Source organism: Vicia villosa, unplaced genomic scaffold (genome assembly GCF_029867415.1).
Source record: "Vicia villosa cultivar HV-30 ecotype Madison, WI unplaced genomic scaffold, Vvil1.0 ctg.002495F_1_1, whole genome shotgun sequence".
Lineage (NCBI taxonomy): Eukaryota > Viridiplantae > Streptophyta > Magnoliopsida > Fabales > Fabaceae > Vicia > Vicia villosa.
In genome coordinates, this window is record NW_026705947.1 from 228,053 (window position 1) to 248,464 (window position 20,412).

Consider the following 20,412-nt stretch of genomic DNA (forward strand, 5'->3'; position numbering starts at 1 on the left):
CTCTTTTCTCCATTATTTAAAAATAAATAAATTATGGTAGCATCTTTACTTTATGATTTTATTGGTTGAAGTGTTTGTTGTCCTGTTTCACATAGTTTGGATTGGAAAGTTAAAAAATTGATTATAGTATTAGAAAGGTCCAACCATAATATATATATTTTATTTTTACAATGTTTGATGTATGATTATAATGATTTCTGATTTTTGTGGTTTTGTATTGAAATTGAAAACATAGTTACTACAGTGGATTCTGCTACTAAGGCTTTAAGATTTCTTGGTTTGGTTGATGATGTTGCTTCAGAAATTTATCAGGTTCATTTTCTTACTAAGTTAATAATTTAATAAATATTATGAATTAAAATATTTTGTTACATAAGTTTATCCTATTTTTTTTCTTCTATTATTTATAAAGGATGTAGAAGTTAATTTGATCATAACAGATTATTGTATGCCAGAGATGACAGGTTTTTAAATTCATTAAAATTTGTCATGAGTATGTGCTTATTTTTAAAATTTGAATGAGTTTGGTGAAATTATGCACAAACAGTCTTGTATTTTTGTGAATGAATGCACAAACAGTCTTGAATGAGTTTGGTTAAAATTTGTCATGAGTATGTGCTTATTTTCATTGGACAATCTCATTTACATCCTTGAGCATCTCTCTCTGTTTTACAGGTGAAAAAGATGAGCCTTTATGCTGTAAGTAATGCTGTCAGACAAGTTAAAGAACTGACGATGGTGGCTAATAAGTAAGATTGAGTCGATCTTAGATTTTTGTGAATTTAGGGAATAAGGTTGGTTGAGTATAAAATACCAACCAATATAATGTGGTATTATCTAAAATAAAGGATGGATATTTATTTGGTTGTAATTTAGGGAGTAAGAAGATTGAGTATTATGTAGTTTTTTTTTACAAAGAACCGAAGATTGATATTTATTATTTGTCCAAGTTTGGGGTATTGGTTTTAGAACATTTATGTATTTTATTGATATATTTATTATTTGCATTCTAAAGTAAAGAAAAATAATGAAAGTTTGAGTATTCTTTTTTTACATATTTATAATATATAGCGGAGGTCAAAAACCCCCACAAATTGGCTAAAAAACCCCCCAAATCAGCCGCATTTTTTGTAGTGAAAGTAGGCCTAAGAAAGCGCTTTTCTGGAAAAAGCGCTGCTAAAGGGGGGGCTACAAGAGCGCTTTTCTGGAAAAGCGCTGCTATAGGGGGGCTACGAGAGCGCTTTTAGAGTTTCAAAAGCGCTGTCGTTACCTACGGCAGCGCTGGCTTTGGCAGCGCTTTTAAGCGCTCTAAAAGCCCTTGTACGGCGTAGTGCCTTCAGAATCGACTTCATTTGGCTCATCTTTAGAGGCAGAATTTCCTTCAGATTCAAAAGTATCTTCAGAAGTTAATTCATGTAAGTTGACACTACACCAAAGTTGGATTGAGACTTGTTCCAATGCCACACTTTTGATTCTTTCACAATGACGTCTTTGTTGACTTGAACCCTATTGGTGATTAGACAATAAAGCTTATAAGCACATGTACTGTGGTACCCAATCAACAACATTACTTTGCTTCTATCATCTAACTTCTTTATAGTAGTACATGAAACATGTTTGTAACAAACAACCAAATACTCAAAAATGACTCACACTTTGCTTATCTCTAGTCCAGTTCTCAAAATGAACAATTTTCTTCAGCTTCTTCGTTGGACACATGTTGGGCACATATGCTGCAGTGGCAACAACTTCTCCCCACAAGGTGTGAGGGAGCTTCTTCTCTTTCAGCATGCTTCTTGTCATATCAAGCAAAGTTCTATTTCTTCTTTCAACAGGACCATTGTGTTGAGAAGTGTATGGAGTCATCACCTCATACTCAATTTCATTCTCCTCATAGAACCTCTTGAACCCTATAAAGTTGCACTCACCTCCACCATCAGTTATGAGAAATTTTAACTTCTGACCATTTTGTTTTTCGGCCTTCACTTTGAATTTTTTAAATTCGACAAACACCTCATGCTTAAACTTGATGAGTGCTAAAATAAACCTTCATAAAAACAAGTGGATCCAATTGATGATCAACATTCTCTCTCTTGATGAATCCAATGGTTGATATTTGTTCCTCTCTTCTCTCGTTATAAAATGCTCTCACTTGATATGCTCCAAATATATATATATATATATATATATATATATATATATATATATATATATATATATATATATATATATATATATATATATATATATATATATATATATATATATATATATATATATATATATATATATATATATATATATATATATTATTTTGTAATTTAAGCTATATTAATCCAAAATAATAATAAAAATTTGTTTACTAAATGTGTGAAATGGGTGTCCTTAAATATATACACAAAAGTGATCCATTTCCTAAATATGAATCTCCATGCAAAGGAAAACCTACACATATCATGGATTATGCAAAGTTAGACCTAGCTATAGGCAAAAGGATGAGGAAATAATTAACCGTTAAAAGAAAAGTAGGAGTCATGCATCAATGTTGCAGATAAGCTCAATCCTTGTTAGCTTAAATAGTCACAACAATAATAAATTTGATGTTAACTTGCTTAAATGATGAATTACATCTTAGCTTCAATTGTTGGCTTCCTTTCTTGGACAGCTGCTTTCTTTGACGGCCCCACTTTCTTGTAGTGGTATTCCACGCAACGCAGATTTTCTTTTGGCAACTCAATTCTTTTTATGAATCATAATCTTTATCTCTCTAACATTGCTATATATAAGCTGTGATTATAATAGGTATTCTCCAAGAACCATATATTCATATTTGTAATTTAGCATACATGTCTTATATATCTAGATATTTATGACCATATATACAGGCAAAGCATTATCAAGTGGAAATCAACACTACTTTTTCACCGAAGAGAAGGAAAATAGAAGCACTGAAAATGGATATTGGAAGGAAATCGGTGTCACAAAACCTATAAATAAAATGGGAATAAAGAAGTATCTTGTGTTCAACCTTGACGAAGGAAGTGAAACCAGTTGGGTAATGGAAGAGTATCATATTTCTGAATCTGAATCTTGGGAAAGACTAAATCCTGTAAGTGATTTAACTTGTTAATTATCTATTAAAAAAAAGAGAGAGCACAATCAATTAAATTGTATTAACTTTATGATTGTGTGAGACAAGATGAGAGTTGGAGCAAATGGGTTTTATGCAAAGTTTATGAAAAGCAGATGTCACAACAAGGTGCAAGCTGTTGTTATAGCGATGATGATAATGAATCAGAGGTGTCATGGTTAGACCAAGTTTTTATGTCGTTAGATGATGATGATATTGATCAAACAAGCCTCCATAATTAATTAATTAATTGGTTTCAATATATTGTATATATATTACTTAATCTTGATATTAAAGGTTAAATATGTTTTTGTTCTCCATAAATATTTCTTATTTTAGTTTTATTTTTTATAGATTTTGGTTTCAAGAAATTTTCCGTCACAACTTGTGTTAATTAATAGAAGCCTCATTGCGATCATGTACAAAATATATTATTTAGTTTTAAATATGAATATCCTAATTTTTTTTAAAACCTTTCATAAAAAGATTGATTTTAATTTGACCAGTTTTAAAAATAGAGATAAAGTTAAGATTTTAGGGAAAGAGATAAAATTGAGAAAAAGAAAATAGAAAATTTAGAAAGAACACATCAAAATTTATATTGGTTTGACTTTAAACTATATCATCTAAACTATTTTTTTATTTTTTGTATTTTATTTTCCACCACTTAATATCTTCTTATTTCTAAAAATAAACAACCTAAAATCAATTATTTTACAAGTTTTTTTTAAAAACTAAATAACACAGTTTACCCCCATTTTATGTTTGAAGTCAGTTAATTAACAAGTGATATCAGAGTTTAACTCTCGTTATGAGACTAATCGTCTAAAGAGATATGAATGACTTCAAACTATTCACTAAACAAACTTTCATCCATTAATGGAGAGAGACATGTTTATTAGAAAGAGAAGATAAAAATCTTTATAAAGGGGATGAATTGGATATCTGAAATGCCGAACGAAATGTTTTGTCTGTCCCTACACATCTAGTTGGTGGTGCAATGGAAAATAAATCTAGAGAATTTGGACCGAAAAGGATAAATAAAATGTAACATAGTTTGAAAGAAAAAGTTTTTATTCATATTGTAAATCATTTGTGAACTCTAGAAAAAACTTTTTTAAATAAAGATTTAATTAACAAAATTGTTAGATGTCTTAATTGCGGCTAAAAACCTAAAATCAATGTGATGTTTGAATATAAAATTTGTCTTCTATAGATTTGTTTTTCTTGTTTGAAAAATTGCACGAACATGAAATGTAACTAAAACTTTTAAGTGTGTGAGTGTCTTTGCCTTAGCACCTCAAGCATTATTCTTGCTTATTTTACACACTGCTGATTAAAAAAGTAAAACTTTAAACTTTAAAGTGCGAGACCAAACGAGTTTTAACATCTTAGTTCTTTTGATGTTGTTCTTTGAATTTGACTTGAAATATTTTTGCTCTCAACGTTAGAACTTAATTAATTTCTCTTTTATAGTTTCTATATAATGATGCTTATGATTAATCTACTTTTGATCTTTTATGATAAATCAAAATCATACAAGTCTCTGAAACTCGCATAAGACATAGAACTGCCTATATTATTTTTGTATCTACTAATGCTAAACTCTACCAAAAGTTTATAAGCTAATGTTAGATCAATTTGAAATGAGCATGATGTGATCAGAACTCAATCTTTAATCCAAATCAACTAGCATAACGATGAAGTTTATAATTTTAAAAGTAACTAATTAAAAGAACTTCTCAACAACAAAAATTAGTGAAAAAATATGATGGATGAAGAAAGAGATTAACAAATATATTTGGCTAAAAGAGCATTGAGAACAAAAATTTGTGTACTATAAAAAATGGATATCACACTTTTCAAAAAGTGACAATAAAGTTGAACAATTGCTACATTTTGATGTTATCTATGAGATAATGGGAAGAACATTGATATATTAAATGTGAGTATGAGACTTATATTAGATGGAACATTGAATGTTTAATATTTTATAAATGAGATGACTAATAAACCTAATGTTTAAGGTTTTATGTTAATATATGGTATCCAACTTATTTATAGTGAATGTTGAAAGCTTGATGTATAATCAGCACCGACCCCCTCATAATCCAATCTATATTAGACTCCGGTTCGACCAAGATTCCTTGTATTAAAATTCTTTTTGACTAAGGTGTTCAGGCGGCGTGTTTCTTTGAATACAAGTAACGACAATGCAAGTAAATATGGATGAAACAATTAAATTGCATTTAACGGGAAAAAATACTCATAAAAATGAATGGACTCACACCTGAGGATAAAATATTATTGGTATATCAAATATGAATATCACATTTAACACTTTATAAACGAGAATATTCATAAACATAATAACTTAAAATTTTTAGTTAATATGTAGCGTCTAACACATTTAAAAGAAGTGTTTAAAGTTTGATGTGATGATCACTATACTCCCTCGAGACCAAATAATAGTTTCAAAAATCATTTTTAATAAAATATTTTCGAAAATATTACAAGTTTTTTTTTAATTTGTTTTTATAAATTGAGAAAACTAATTTTGACAACCTATAACATAAATATACATTATTAAAGTTCAAAACATAGTCAAAGTCACAATTTAAAAAAAAAAAATATCTCAAAAATGATTTTTATAAAAGCTATTTGAAATAGTTTTAAATTTAAGAAATTTTTAAAAATTTTCTTATTCAAAAAAATATACCAGAGATAAAATATCTAAAATAACACTTTAAAAATAATTAAACCAGTTTTTTATTTGAATGTTTTTAAAAAAAATTGTAAAATTTTTCAACAAAGATATTTACACTATAATTTATTTTAAATATAGATATTCGAAAAATTAAGATTATATAGAAATAGCAGGCAAACGGGCAATAAGTTGCACCACTGTCCCTATATTGGATGGCAAAATCAGTCCTCTTAAAAATAACATTCATTGTCCTAGGTGACACAACATTATTATACATAAGCCTTTGCACTCTCAATAAAAGATCCACTACTTCTGGTGCTAGAAAATTAAAAATGTCATAGGCAAATGGTATGAAAGCATGTTGATTGTCGAAACACACTTTCTTATGCTTGACCACTTTACTTGAAGCAGTTTTGAGAGTTGTTTGTCCCACAATAAAACTTGCAGTCCTTAGTTCCACAAATGGGGAAATTTCGATCAAGTCTACACATGCATGTTTCTCTCCTGCCCACTCATACACCAGAACATCGACTGGCCTAAGAGTTGATCTCCCCTCTTGTGGGTCAGTCAAGAAATTCACAGGCACCTCTTTCTTCATAGATACCCCTGCACGACTAAATATATCAAATAGGACATCCCTAGCAAAGTTATGTCAACATTTGAATCTTGGAAGCTCATTGCATTTAGTAGCTTGTTCCCCAAACGTATTCAAGGACGCCTTGCAACAAGTAAACCTCATCAACAGGAAATAAGGAAATCATGAGTCGGTTTTTAAGGATGGTACGATACTCTACTGGAGACATATGTTGGCCTAGACCGTTAATAGGGATATCAAGGAGAAAATCTTGAGCATGTGCTGCTTGCAAACAACCAACGACTGCTTTTTGCCTTGTGATCATGTCAACTTTACATCTATGTCTTGAACATTTTTAATAAAAGGGCACTCGCCAAAACATGTTATGCTTTAGGAGGGACGTTGTCCTTTCTAGTAAAACCGCTAAGGTCAAAATCTTGAATCACATCACTGGGACCATCCAAAACTCTGTCGAAATCAAGGCTAATATCATATATCCAGCTGCCTCTCAATATATGATTCTGTAACACCCAAGATTAGGCCCTAGAAGTTACAAACGTGTATGAGGCCATCTCTATTGCTGAGTACAAAGCCATACCCCCAACTCTAATAGGCAAAGAAGCCACAATCCATTGAAGGTCCCCAAAAAAAGACATCCACCAACCACGGTGTCTTCAACTGCCCTTCACAAACCCTTTATCAAACCAAATATTTTCTTTCGTCGTATGATTAGGTTTACATGTTCTAAGGCCAAAAAAAGATTTTGATAATACCCATGCAAGAACCAAGTAAAATAAGCTCACTTTGAGGGTCCCTTAGTCGTGGTAGAAGATACATGAGCTCAACAGACCCAGTCGCTCTCTTCATGGACAACCCCTCGATAAAGTCTTCATCTCGACTAACAGCCCACCCAAGCAACTTCATCCCCAACATTGGCCTCTCAATGTCTGAAAGAAACAACTCCCCATGAAGTTTACTATCATCACACAAGGGCCAAAAGATCTTAGTTTTATTAATATTCACTTCAAGACCTAATCCTGGATTGGTCTCCCAAATGATGTCAATGACTTTAGCCACCTCCTCTAATTCCCTTATGAAGGTCTCATCTTCAAGGTACCAGGCATGAAGAGTAAGTGGGTGTAAAACGAGTCACCCTATTACACTACAGTGACTAACATAATATGCCTATCCCCAAAGTATAACCTTGTTGTCTGATCATGGAGAAACTCAACCCACAAGAAAATAAATGAGCATCTCACCCTCAACTCTAGAAAAAAAACTGAATCAAACGGACCATATATTATCTATTGAAAAAACACATTAACTTCCAATAAATATAACATTAGAGTAAATTTAATCTCACTTTTTGTGATGCGACAAAATGTGAGTGAAGTTAGTTAGATTTTTTATTGTTTTATAAATAAATATTTGCAAAAGAAAATAGAAACATAATAACTCATCATTCAAATTCAAAATTTTTGTATAAAATATCCTCATGATCAACCAATATGACAATAGGGGTGAGAATAGGTTGGACTAGACTTTATAAGGTCTGCGTCTAGCCTACGATAAATTTACAAGGTCTGAACCTGGTCTATGGCCTACTATAGGCTCTTTTTTCAGTTTGGACTGACCTTTTTAAAAGTCTGACCTGGCCTAAAAATCTATTTGAAAGTCTCTTTTTCAGTAAGGTTTTCAATTAATTCGTATTACTTAAAAAGCCTTATGAGTCGGCTTATATATGAATATTTATGCCGGTCTATTTAACATTTTTTATAATATATATGCATATATAGGTCAATCTATTTAGACTATTTTATATATATATATATATATATATATATATATATATATATATATATATATATATATATATATATATATATATATATATATATATATATATATATATATATATATATATATGAAAATATAGGTAGGCTTATAAGGCTTTATAGTCTTTTTTAATAGTTTAAGCCTAACCTATATAATTAAACAGGCTTTTAAAAAAGTCTAAGCCTAACCCATTGATCGAGTAGGCTTGGTCTGACCTGACTTTAAATAGACTAGACTATAGACCTCTGTAGACCAGCCTGACATATTCTCATATGACAACAAAGACTATTAATATACCAATTAGAGTATATGGTTCAAACATATTTTTTATAATTAAAAATACAGATTTTCTATAAAAAAGAATGTATAATAACACACACCAAATGGAATAAATCCCAATCCCACAAGTAAGAATTAGTGAATTGCAAATTAGGATACACTTCCCAATTGTGCCTCCACTAATTAACTAGCATTATTCATTAATCAATTGTTCTTAAAATAGAGATCAATATGCACCACATAAGCCATAGAAATCAACTAGAGTTTCCATTTGGAGTGGACAACCACCAAAACAAAACCAACATCTACTTTTCCTCTTCCAAGAAAAAAACACAAGATTTTCTTCTCATTCTTGCATTCTCTCAAATTCTTCTACCTTACCCAAATCACATATTCTATTTTTTCCATGCAAAATTCATTGACAATATTGCATGCATAATATTCAACTTTTTTATGCCTTGGTAACAATAAGGCAATGCATATTTTGAATCATATCAAAAAAGTCTCTAGTATATACAATGGAATTAAATATAAGAAGTGAAAGTGATGAGAAAATATAGATCTATATAGATACATATACAATAAGTGATTGGATTGAGAGGGAAAAAAAACAGAAAAATGGCAATTTTAAAGAACTTAACCGTAGATGAAATGGTGTGCTATTCACCAACTATGATAACAACAAATGGGATATGGCAAGGAGATAACCCTTTGGATTATGCTCTTCCTCTCTTCATCCTTCAAGTTATTTTAGTTGTTGTTGCCACGCGAATCTTCGTCTTCGTACTCAAGCCTATTCGCCAACCACGCGTCATAGCTGAAATCTTGGTTAGTTTTTTTTCTATCTATCTACCATGCACCGTCAGTGTAAAAAGTTTACGATGAATCATATTTACACTAAGAAGTTATTTTTGTTACATATATGTATATGTTATGTTGTGTATGCAGGGAGGGATAGTGTTAGGTCCTTCTGTTCTTGGAAGAAACAAAACATTTGCTGATGCAGTTTTTCCTCTAAGAAGTGTAATGGTGATTGAAACAATGGCAAATGTTGGTCTTTTATATTTTCTATTCTTGGTTGGAGTAGGAATGGATGCATCTGCAATAAGAAGGATGGGTAGAAAATCACTCACCATAGCCGTTTCTGGTATGGTGTTACCATTCGGAACGGGAGCGCTATTTTCGATCTTTTTGATGAAAGACGGTGAGAAAGCCACAAATGGAAGTGCTTTTGTGTTAATTCTCGGCGTTGTTCTTTCTGTCACTGCATTTCCTGTTCTTGCTAGGATCCTTGCAGAGTTAAAACTGATCAACTCAGAGTTGGGAAGGGTTGCTCTTTCAGCTGCAATCATCAATGATGTTCTGTCATGGATGCTTTTGGCTATAGCCATTGCTTTGGCAGAAGATGAGAGAATTTCTGTGGCTTCTGTAATGGTTGTTTTGTCGAGTGCTGCATTTGTCGCCTTTAATGCTTTTGTCGTACGGCCGATAATCATGTGGATAATAAGGAAAACGCCAGAAGGCGAATCGTTTAGCGATTTCTATATATGTTTGATACTAGCAGGTGTGATGATATCAGGTTTCATCACAGATGCTATTGGAACTCATTCTGTTTTCGGTGCTTTTGTGTTCGGTTTGATTATTCCAACCGGTCCACTTGGTTTCGCTCTTATTGAAAAGCTTGAGGACTTTGTTTCGGGCCTTTTGCTTCCTCTCTTTTTCGCAATTAGTGGATTGAAGACTAATGTTGGTCTCATCACTGGTGTTACTAAATGGGCCGTTATAATCATTCTTGTTGTTTTGTCTTGTATCGGTAAAGTCGTTGGAACTTTGATTGTTTCTATTAGTTATCAAATGTCACTTTCTGAAGGTGCTGCTCTTGGCATGCTCATGAACACGAAAGGCCTAGTTGAAATTCTTGTTCTTAACATCGGTCGAGATCAAAAGGTATTTATTTATTTTTATCTCATTCATTACGATATGTATAGCTGCTGGTTCAGGGTTCAATCTGTGTCCTGCTCAGTCTGTACTGCTCAGTGCATATGAATTGATTAATCTAAACTAACGAATTCGTCGCAGGTTTTGGACGAGGAAGCGTTTGCGACAATGGTGGTTATAACAGTACTAATGACTGGAATGATTGTGCCTGCAATATCAATTATATATAGACCATCAAGAGGGATGATATCTTACAAAAGAAGAACGATTCAAATGTCGAAAAAAGATGCAGAGTTTAGAGTACTAGTGTGTATTCATACCCCAAGAAATGTTCCAACTATGATAAACCTACTTGAAGCCTCAAATCCAACAAAGAAATCACCAATATGTATCTATGTGCTCCATTTGGTTGAGCTCACGGGTCGAACATCGGCGTTACTCATTGTTCATACATCGAAAAAATCAGATCATACTGCTCTCAACAGAACCGAAGCTCAATCCGATCATATAATCAACGCTTTCGATAACTACGAGCAACACGCGGAACATGTATCAGTCCAACCATTAACAGCAATCTCCCCTTACTCCACAATGCACGAAGATATATGCAGTTTAGCCGAAGAAAAACGTGTCGCGTTTATAATCATCCCTTTTCATAAACAACAAACAGTCGACGGAGGAATGGAGGCAACAAACATGGCGTTTCGTACGGTTAACCAAAATGTGTTAGCGAATTCGCCTTGTTCCGTTGGAATTCTAGTAGATAGAGGCTTAAACAGTTCGAACCGTTTAGTTGCCGATCAAATGTCACATCATGTAGCAGTTTTGTTTTTCGGAGGACCAGACGATAGAGAAGCGTTAAGTTATGGTTGGAGAATGTCGGAACATTCAGGAATAAGCCTAACCGTTATGCGTTTTGTTGCTGGAGAAGACACCGCGATGAGCGAAAGCAGTACTAGTCATAACAACAATGCAGATAAACAAAGAGTTTTAACAGTTGAAACAGACGAAGACGGAGAAACTGATAAACAACTCGACGAGAGATTCTTACATTGGTTCATGATGAGTCATGTAAACGATGATTCAATTGCGTATATCGAAAAAGTTGTTAACAACGGGGAGGAGACGGTTGCGGCGATAAGGTCAATGGGAGATGTTTTTGGGCTATTTATAGTTGGGAGAGGACAAGGAGTTATATCACCACTGACTGCAGGACTTACTGATTGGAGTGAATGTCCGGAGTTAGGTGCAATTGGTGATTTGTTAGCATCTTCTGATTTTGCAACAGTTGCATCAGTTTTGGTGGTTCAACAATATGTTGGTGCTGGTTTAGAAGATGGATTGGGAACACCTGTGTTAAATGAAGAATATGGTGGTGGTGGAAATCAATCAAATTTCATGCAACCAAGGGGGAGTCAAACTGTTACTTCACCAAGGGGGCATCAATCGGTTTTTAGTACAGAAAGGTGTTGATTTCGATTTTGGTTATGTATTCTGGTGTGATAGAAGCATGGTCCTGGATAGAACATTACGGCAAAAGTTGATCTATGTAGCCGAGTCCATTTAATGGGATAAGGCTCGGTTATTGATGTATTCTGGTGTGATAACAAAATAGTTTCAACTAACTTTTTCTTTTTTTTGAATTGGGTCTTCATGCTAGTAGTGGTTTACTTTTGAAACTTTTGTACAAAATGTACATAGATATGTACAATTTCATTGTTTAGTAGTATATTCTTTTAGGTGAGTATAAGTGAATTTCATGTAGTTATTGTCCAATAATTTATTTTGTTGTTTAAAGAACAGTTCCATGTGTAACTAATTACTATCATTAAAGGACATAGTCTTGTGCCTCTACATGAAATTAAGCATGAGTAGGTCATATTCCATTTGAGTTTAAGCATGAAATTTTCCAACTAAGTTGTAGGATGAGGGCCTCATTTATTTGTTTTGTTGATATGAGTCCCATCCCCCTACTTCAACAAGTTTGCAGAATGTGCCGCATCTCATAGTGCAAAGTTTTCCAGTGGGGATATCCTCACTCCACACAAAATTTCTAATACAAGTATTGAGTTGGTTAAATATTTTGATAGGTAAGAATAGATGTGAAATAAGTATACTACTTTAATTAGCTGAACTCTGCCCATGATAAAGAGAGTAGTTCCCTTCTAAGTGGATAGTTCTAGCTTGATTTTGTCTACAATGGGCTGGAAGTGAACATCTTTTGGTTTGCTCTTGAATATTTGAAAGCCTAGGTAAGTGAATGGTATTTGACCCTGAGTGAAGTCAAGTAAGTTTTTACATATTGCTCATATATAGAATTTGCTTTTGACTTTGTTGATAACTTTCCATCATGCTTCCCCATAATCCTTGAATATATGCATTATTTTAATTAGATGAGATTTAAGATTTAGTAAAATCATAATGTCATCGACACACACTACATGAGTGGGGACACTTATCTCTTTGTTGATAAAGAATTAAGAAAGTAAATTCTCTTTCTTTAATCAATTAGACCTTGTATCTAATCAATTATGGAGTGAGCTCGCAACCTAATCGATTAGGAACCCTTTTAATCGATTATCCTCCGAATCTAGATAATTTATTTTCTAATTAGCTAAGTCTAGTCGATTAACACTGCAGGCTAAGAGAGCAGCATCGGCCATAGATTATTTCTTTTCTTAGCCAAATTTCTTCTCCTATATAAAGGAATCTTTGTTTTCTCTTAGGGCTGTTTGGGAGTTAGTTTTTGGAGGGTTTTGAAGGGGAAGATTTTGGAGGGTTGCGTCTATATGTTAAATGTATTTGATATTTTTTAAAAATTTAAAAAACAATATGATTTTATATGCTAATGTAGTATATTGTTTTTTAAACTTTTTAATAATATTACACACATCTTAAGATATAGACGCAACCCTCCAAGCTCTTCCCTTCCAAAATTCTCCAAAAACCAACTCCCAAACAGCCCCTTAGGCTTTATTTGCGAGTTTGGAGGGGAAGGGAGAGGAGGATTTTGGAAAATAGGAAAAATTGGGTGAATAGAATAAAAAGATTTTTGGTAGGAGGGTTTTGGAGGGTTTGATTTTATTCATAACATCAAAATCCCCATAAAATGAGAGAACTCAAAAATTGTATTAAGGAGGGTTTTGGAGGATTTTGGAGGGCTTACATAAATTTTCCAAATATCTTTTAGGTTGTTATACTATTCAGAAAATAAAATATTTAGTAATGATAATGACTCTTTTATCATTATAAACAAAATCATGTTTTCAAAAAATATCAAATATTTTTCTATAATTTTTTAAAATTTCGTTTTCGGAAGCCTTCCCCTCCTCTCCCCTCGAAACTCGCAAACATAGCCTTATAGATTTGTCCTTCAACTAATGAGTATTTTTTTTCTTTAAATTTATCGCTACCATTTGATCTTCTGCGAGTTCCACGACCGTTATGTATTTTATTATCAATGTCATCCAACTTAAGGTTAACTTCTCTTCTTCCATTGCGTTTATGCTTGGGCTGATCAACATTTTGTGTATGACAGTTTTATTGTGATCTCGCGACTTGGAACGGGCCAGCTTCGACAATAGGTATGCTTGACCATTTTCTTCTCTTGAGATGTGATCAGGGTCGGCCCTGTGCATGTGCAGGAAGTGCTACAGCACAGGGCCTCAAATTTTGGGAGGCCCCAATTTTTTAAAAAGTTCAATTTTTTTATAAATATTATTCAAAATAAATAAAATGTTATAATAAAAATGCTATGATAAAAAAAATTAATACATATAAAAATTGAGATAGATCAAAACTCAAAATAATTATAATTAAATATATTATTAATTAATATATAATTATATTTTTTATGTGTCTTTTTTAATTATTATAATTGAATTTATATTTTAAATTTGGGCCCATTTTCAAAATTAGAACGGGGCCTCTGCATTGATTGGGCCGGCGCTGGATGTGATGTATCTTTGCCCTTCTTGAATTTTGCCAAACCAATCTTTATCTTTGGCTCGGTGTTCGCCTGCGACATGATATGTGACTAGATGTGAATCTGATTTGGTTGTTATTGTTTTGGCCCCCATTTTGGATGTTAATTGTAATCCGACCAAGCACACTTCATACTTTGTCTGTTGTTGAAGTCACAGATTTGAACCTTATGGAAACCTCTAATCTGAGGTCGTATTCATTCTCAAGAATGAGTTTGACACTGTTTCCCTTGAATTTGGATAACTTTTTGTTAAGAATATTTGTATATAAAATAGTCTCGCATCGACTATAGTATGTAACTAACTGTAGTGTCTTTTAAACACACGGTTTATTCAAATATCTCTTACTCTCTTGTACTTAAATATGGTATCTAGAGCTTGAATATCTGATATCACTTTTGTTTGATACTAAAATTGAAGAGTTTGTATTTGAGAAGTTATGAAACTATTAAAGAAATACGTAAAATAAACTATTTAAATGTTCTCATATCAATGTATTAGTTATCAAGCTTTTTGGAATTTTGTTTTTTTAATGTTCTTTTAGTAACTTTAGAATGTTGAAGTGTAACATAATGATATAAAATGTCTACAATTTTTAAGGGTTTGGTTGTTTGTTTATCATGTCAATTATATTGTTGTAATGTTATGTTTAGTCTTGCTTCTAATTACGTGGTGGTGGACTTGTAATTTCAATTTGTTTAGTTTGAATATATATCTTTAGGTAGAGGAATGTTGTTAGTAATTTTTATTTTTCTTAATTTAAGAATTTTTTAATAAAAATAATCAAAATAATATATAAAAGATTGTGTGACCTATTTAAAAACACTTAAAATAAACTATTTGAATAGGCTTTTAAATAAACTTTAAGGTTAGGTAAGGCTTTTAAAAAGATCAAAACAGAGAAAAAATGTCTATAATAAACCGTAGACCAATCTCAAGTCTTAAAAAAAATTTATAGGCAAGACTCAATCCTCCTAAAGTCTAATCTAGCCTATTTCCACCTCTATTCGCAATAGATGAACTTCTTAACTTGTTCCCATCAACAATTATACTTTTTTAATAAAGAGCATAAATTAGAAATGAAAATAGGTCAGACTATACTTTAAAAGGCTCGAACTTGACCTATTATAAAAAAAAATATTGCTTGACCGGTCATTTTTAAAAGTCTGACATTTCCTAAAAACCTATTTAAAAATTTATTTTGCTCTAAACCTTTTAAATAGTCCATTTTACTTATAAAATTTTATAATCCGCCCTATATATAAGTAGGTATATTTAACCTATTTAGCCTATATTTATAATCGTATGAGTGAAATTGTTGAATTCAATCTAAAACAGAGAGACTGAATAAATAATAGTAAATTTATTATATTATTATATTGTAAATTTAAGATATTAAAGAATTAATTATAATAATACTTTAAACTAATAAAAATTTTGAAAAAAAATAATATAATAAAAGAAAAATAAAATAATATTTTTATATTATTAAAATCAATGCGGTCCGACCAATGACAGTAACTCGGTAACTCAATAGCTTGACTAAATCAATATCCGATCCTAGTTTTAAAACATTGATAAATTTTGAAGATAAAAAATATAGATTTTTTTTATAGAGTAAAAACTAAAAGTTGAAAATTTTATTGAAAAAAAAAACAATTAAAATAAAAAACTACTTGCTTTTTTAAATTTTTTAATAAAAACATAATAGACTTTATTTAATTTTATATGAGAGAATAAAAATACCAGGGACAGTTAGGACTTTTCAAACCAAGTAGGGTTTATGGGTTCTCTTTTATAAATGTATAAATTACATTTTCTCACGTTTCCGCACCAGCTACATCAGAAAACCTAGTGATTTCGGCTGCATCATCGTCTCAAAGGTTACTCTTTTCCTTCTCTAAATCTCTTCTGCATCCATCCATTTCACAACCTAAATTCTCATTCTTTTGTTGATTTTTGTTTTTGTGCAGGAACGAAGAAGAGTCTCTTTGAAATCAACTAGCAAATATGTCTGGGTATGCCCTAATTTCCTTTAATCTTTACATGTTTTAAACCGATTAAGTGTTTTCGTGATTCAATGTTTGCCACAACTCAATGTTAGCAGCTTTTTTATTTCTTCGTTGTTGTTTTTTTTTCTCGTATGAACTAGATTAGATTATTTTTAAATGCATTAAAGATTCGTGTTAAGTCTAAGGCTATTGAAAAAGTTGGATCTGATAATCATACATTTGAGGGATTCTTTGATAATTTGCTTGAAACTTTTGGTTCTTCAGTGAAGAACCCGTTGTTGCAGCCGAGCCCGTTGTTGCTGCACCTGGAATTCCAGGGGAGCCAATGGACATCATGACTGCTGTTCAGCTTGTGCTGAGAAAGTCACGTGCTTACGGTGGTCTTGCACGAGGTCTTCATGAAAGTGCTAAAGTGATTGAGAAACATACTGCACAGCTATGTGTCCTAGCTGAAGATTGTGACCAACCTGATTATGTCAAATTGGTCAAGGCCCTTTGTGCTGAACACAATGTTAGTTTGTTGACTGTTCCAAATGCGAAGACCCTTGGAGAATGGGCTGGCGTAAGTGCCCCTGATTTGCTATAAATTATGAATCTTGGTCGCAATTATCAAATTGCTGTGGTCTTTATTTATGCTTTCAGTATCGGTTTATTGTGTATTGATTTGTGTCTTTTCTTCTCGCAGTTGTGCAAGATTGATTCAGAAGGAAAAGCTAGGAAGGTAACTGGTTGCTCCTGCGTGGTCGTCAAGGTATGACATGCACATTTGAAATGGAAATGTTTGGAGTCTGTTAACATCTTTTTATGTATGTATGCTAAACTATTTGCATTTTGCAGGATTTCGGCGAGGAACATGAAGCATATAATGTTGTTTTGCAACATGTGAAATCTAACTGATTTGCAGTTTGATTAGATTTGTGGGTCTCGAATATGAAGTTTTTGTATAAGTCTTAAGATTTTTGTTTTTATGGATTATCTGCCTAGTGATTTTGATGGTTGAATTTATACTTTGCCCATTCTCATTGCTGCCTGTTACTCTTTTTTGTTGAGACTGAACTTGTTTGTGACCCATTCTCTATTTATACTCTTGAGACAAGAACTTGCAGTAATAGATTTTTGATGTTTTTCATTGTTTAAATACAATAGTTATTTATGCAACCACTTGTTTTTTGTTTAGGTAAATCAAACATTAGCTATTTATGTTTGTATAACACTCCAAATTGTACCATTTATTTTTCGAGTGAAGTTTAGTAAAGGATTAAGTAGTAAAATGGATGATAGTGGTTTCTTGCGGCATTCATTCAAATCCATAAAATGAATTATTATGTTATGAAATTGTGATGAATCAAAGCTCAAATGATTCTTAAGATCAAAGCTACAAAAATGTAGGTTATTATAAGTTGTGGTTTAGTATTATATTATCCTGATTGTATGTGGATAACTAACTGTATCCAACATTTACATTCTATTCTCAAGTTAAAAAAAACCTATCTTTCAACATTGTATATGTAGATATTCTGGCATTTTTTCAACAATTCTAATAAACACTTTTATTTTAACACTCGACATGTTGGTGTGCTCTTGAGACCTGAAAGTTTATTCTAGGTTCTAATCTCGTGAATGGTGTAAATGATCCCACTAGTTAAGTCGGGTCGCATAGCCAAATGTAAATTGAAAAAAGAGATCTAGAAGAAGAAAGGAGAGAGACTACTTTACATGACTTGCATCAATCTCAATTAAGAGTTTATATAGAGTAACTAATTAATGCTGACTCAACACATTTAGTTACAACCTTTAGAGATTTAATTTTTCTATGCTTATTAACATTTCATTGATTGAAAGTTAGTTACATCAATCTCAATTAAGAGTTTATATAAAGTAACTAACCAACGCCCGACTCATCATACTAAGTTACATCCTTGAGATTGCTGACTCATTCAGTTACAAGTCCTTGTTGGGACTCTTTATAGTCTATACTCTATTATCTTCTCTTCATAGGTTTGGTCATGAGTTGTCAAAAAATGGGAGTGATGTAGGGAGAGATTGGATTCACAAGACTTTTGAGGTTATGTTGGCAAGACTTCTATACTCGGCCTATGTGCTAGACCTTGCTACCACCAAAACACAAGATTATGTACCAAGTATATGCATGACCCACAAGTGGATTTTCTATCATCAGAAATTGCACCCAAATCAACATTTGAAAATGCTTTGAGAAAAAGGCATGAGAGTAGAGGCTGGTTTGAGTAAAAGTCCACGATGCAAAGAGCCTTTTAGGTATCTAAGGATCCTTTTCATAGTAGTCTAGTGTCTTTCTAGAGGCTGAAACATGAACTGACAAGCTTTGTTGACTGCAATGCTGATCTTAGGGGGCGTTTGTTTCACAGTATAAAAAAATTAATCCCAGGAATAATTTTCCTAGGGATAATATTCCAAAGAATAAGTTTTTATAAAAAGTGTTTGGAAAGTATTTTAAAAAGTCTAGGAATCTTTTATTTTTAAATTATTTTTAATTAATAATATATTATAATTATAGATAGAAAATAATAATTATAAATAAAATAGTATGCAGTAGTTGGATTAGAAAACCATTAAATATGGGAGAAATTCTTTTCTGGGTATAATTTTTTCCTAGGATAGTCCCTATGCTTCAAACAAATTTGCTTTTGTGAATAAATCTCTTAGCTACTTAGTTTGAGAGAAGAAGAATGATCCATCTGTTTGGTGACTAACTTCTATGTTTAAGAAATACTCCAGTTTTCCCAACTGTTTGAGCGCAAATTGATCATTGAGTTTGTTTGCTAGGAACTTGATATGAGACTTCGAATTTCCTGTGACAATTGTCTTCAACATACACAAGCATCACAATGATATATGTTGGTTGGTGTGATTAGTGTAAATAAGAAAAGAACATTGTTGTGCCTTTCAAACCAGGCCCTTGGTGCTTGTTTCAAACCATGGATAGTTAGGTTGAGTTTGCACACCAACTTCTTGTTAGAGTTCTCAAAGCCTGGTGATTGATTCATATATACCTCTTCCTCAAGAAAAGAAAGTCATTGAGGAAGGCATTATTGACATCAAGTTGAGTGACAAATCACATTCTAGATATAGCCAAGGTGAGGAACACCCTAACTGTAACTAGCTTGACAGAAGAGAAGGTTTTTGTGAAATCAAATTCATGGATGGAATCCTTTTGCTACCAGTTTGGATTTATATTTGTTGAGAGTACCATCAGGATTCATTTAACCCTAAAGACCCAACTGCATCAATAGCTTGCCTATTAGGCATTAGGTGGAAGAGTGGTTAAGGTCCATGTGTGATTGTTAGAGGAGCCTCATGTTAAAGGGTTCATGTTCATTGGTTCATGTTAAATGAGTCTTGGTTGCACGATACCACATTTTCTTCTTGTGGGCATTGCACAAGTATTGTTGGGGGATGAAGGAAGGGTAATAACACTGGTTTAGAGGTAGACACGGGCTGAGTGGTTGATGAAGGGTCAAGTTCTTGTGAGTTAGATGAAGTAATTGGAGTAGGTTGTTGAGCTGGTGATGTATGAGAAATATGGTGACTGGATTTAGGCGAGTTTGAGGTAAGATGATGTATTGGACATATATAATGTAGAGTGTTGAGTTGATGATGAAGAATGGGATAATTGTGGTGTGGAAATTTGAGTTGTGGGATTGGATGAAGTTGATTTGGACATATGTGGTTCAGCTGATGGTTCAGATTAAGAAGTTATATGATTAGTTTGCTTTGATTTAATATGAAATATGGAAGGTGTGGATGATAGGGTGAGACTGACAACATGATCAATATTAAAAGAAGGAAATAGCTGTGAGTAAGGAAACCTGACCTCATTGAAGAGGATGTCCTTTGAGATGTAAATCCTACCATTGGTTACCAGGCATTTATAACCTTTATGGCTAGGTGAGTATCCAAGGAAAATGCCCTCC

At 32.5% G+C, this 20,412-nt stretch overlaps 3 protein-coding genes across 3 annotated transcripts; all 3 read left to right on the forward strand.

Moving 5' to 3' along the window:
* Positions 1-2,808: 2,808 nt before the first annotated feature.
* Positions 2,809-3,435, forward strand: LOC131638977 (NAC domain-containing protein 104-like). The gene is made up of 2 exons (XM_058909501.1): positions 2,809-3,109; positions 3,200-3,435. The coding sequence occupies exons 1-2, from the start codon at positions 2,870-2,872 to the stop codon at positions 3,311-3,313; spliced, it is 354 nt and encodes a 117-aa protein (XP_058765484.1). The 5' UTR covers positions 2,809-2,869; the 3' UTR covers positions 3,314-3,435.
* Positions 3,436-8,733: 5,298 nt separating this feature from the next.
* Positions 8,734-12,203, forward strand: LOC131638976 (cation/H(+) antiporter 15-like). Its single transcript, XM_058909500.1, has 3 exons — positions 8,734-9,354; positions 9,475-10,473; positions 10,606-12,203. The coding sequence occupies exons 1-3, from the start codon at positions 9,145-9,147 to the stop codon at positions 11,935-11,937; spliced, it is 2,541 nt and encodes an 846-aa protein (XP_058765483.1). The 5' UTR covers positions 8,734-9,144; the 3' UTR covers positions 11,938-12,203.
* Positions 12,204-16,223: 4,020 nt separating this feature from the next.
* Positions 16,224-17,568, forward strand: LOC131638989 (small ribosomal subunit protein eS12-like). Its single transcript, XM_058909514.1, has 5 exons — positions 16,224-16,330; positions 16,421-16,465; positions 16,724-17,021; positions 17,145-17,210; positions 17,297-17,568. The coding sequence occupies exons 2-5, from the start codon at positions 16,458-16,460 to the stop codon at positions 17,354-17,356; spliced, it is 432 nt and encodes a 143-aa protein (XP_058765497.1). The 5' UTR covers positions 16,224-16,330; positions 16,421-16,457; the 3' UTR covers positions 17,357-17,568.
* The last annotated feature ends 2,844 nt before the right edge of the window (positions 17,569-20,412 follow it).

Excerpts from the sequence above, each read along its gene's own strand:
- LOC131638976 (XM_058909500.1), top strand. The coding sequence starts at position 9,145 with ATGGCAATTTTAAAGAACTTAACCGTAGATGAAATGGTGTGCTATTCA. Across the intron at positions 9,355-9,474 it reads GCGTCATAGCTGAAATCTTG|GGAGGGATAGTGTTAGGTCC; the intron begins GTTAGTTTTTTT and ends TTGTGTATGCAG. Across the intron at positions 10,474-10,605 it reads ACATCGGTCGAGATCAAAAG|GTTTTGGACGAGGAAGCGTT; the intron begins GTATTTATTTAT and ends AATTCGTCGCAG.
- LOC131638989 (XM_058909514.1), top strand. Across the intron at positions 17,022-17,144 it reads CCCTTGGAGAATGGGCTGGC|TTGTGCAAGATTGATTCAGA; the intron begins GTAAGTGCCCCT and ends TTCTTCTCGCAG. Across the intron at positions 17,211-17,296 it reads GCTCCTGCGTGGTCGTCAAG|GATTTCGGCGAGGAACATGA; the intron begins GTATGACATGCA and ends TGCATTTTGCAG.
- LOC131638977 (XM_058909501.1), top strand. The coding sequence starts at position 2,870 with ATGACCATATATACAGGCAAAGCATTATCAAGTGGAAATCAACACTAC. Across the intron at positions 3,110-3,199 it reads CTTGGGAAAGACTAAATCCT|ATGAGAGTTGGAGCAAATGG; the intron begins GTAAGTGATTTA and ends GTGTGAGACAAG.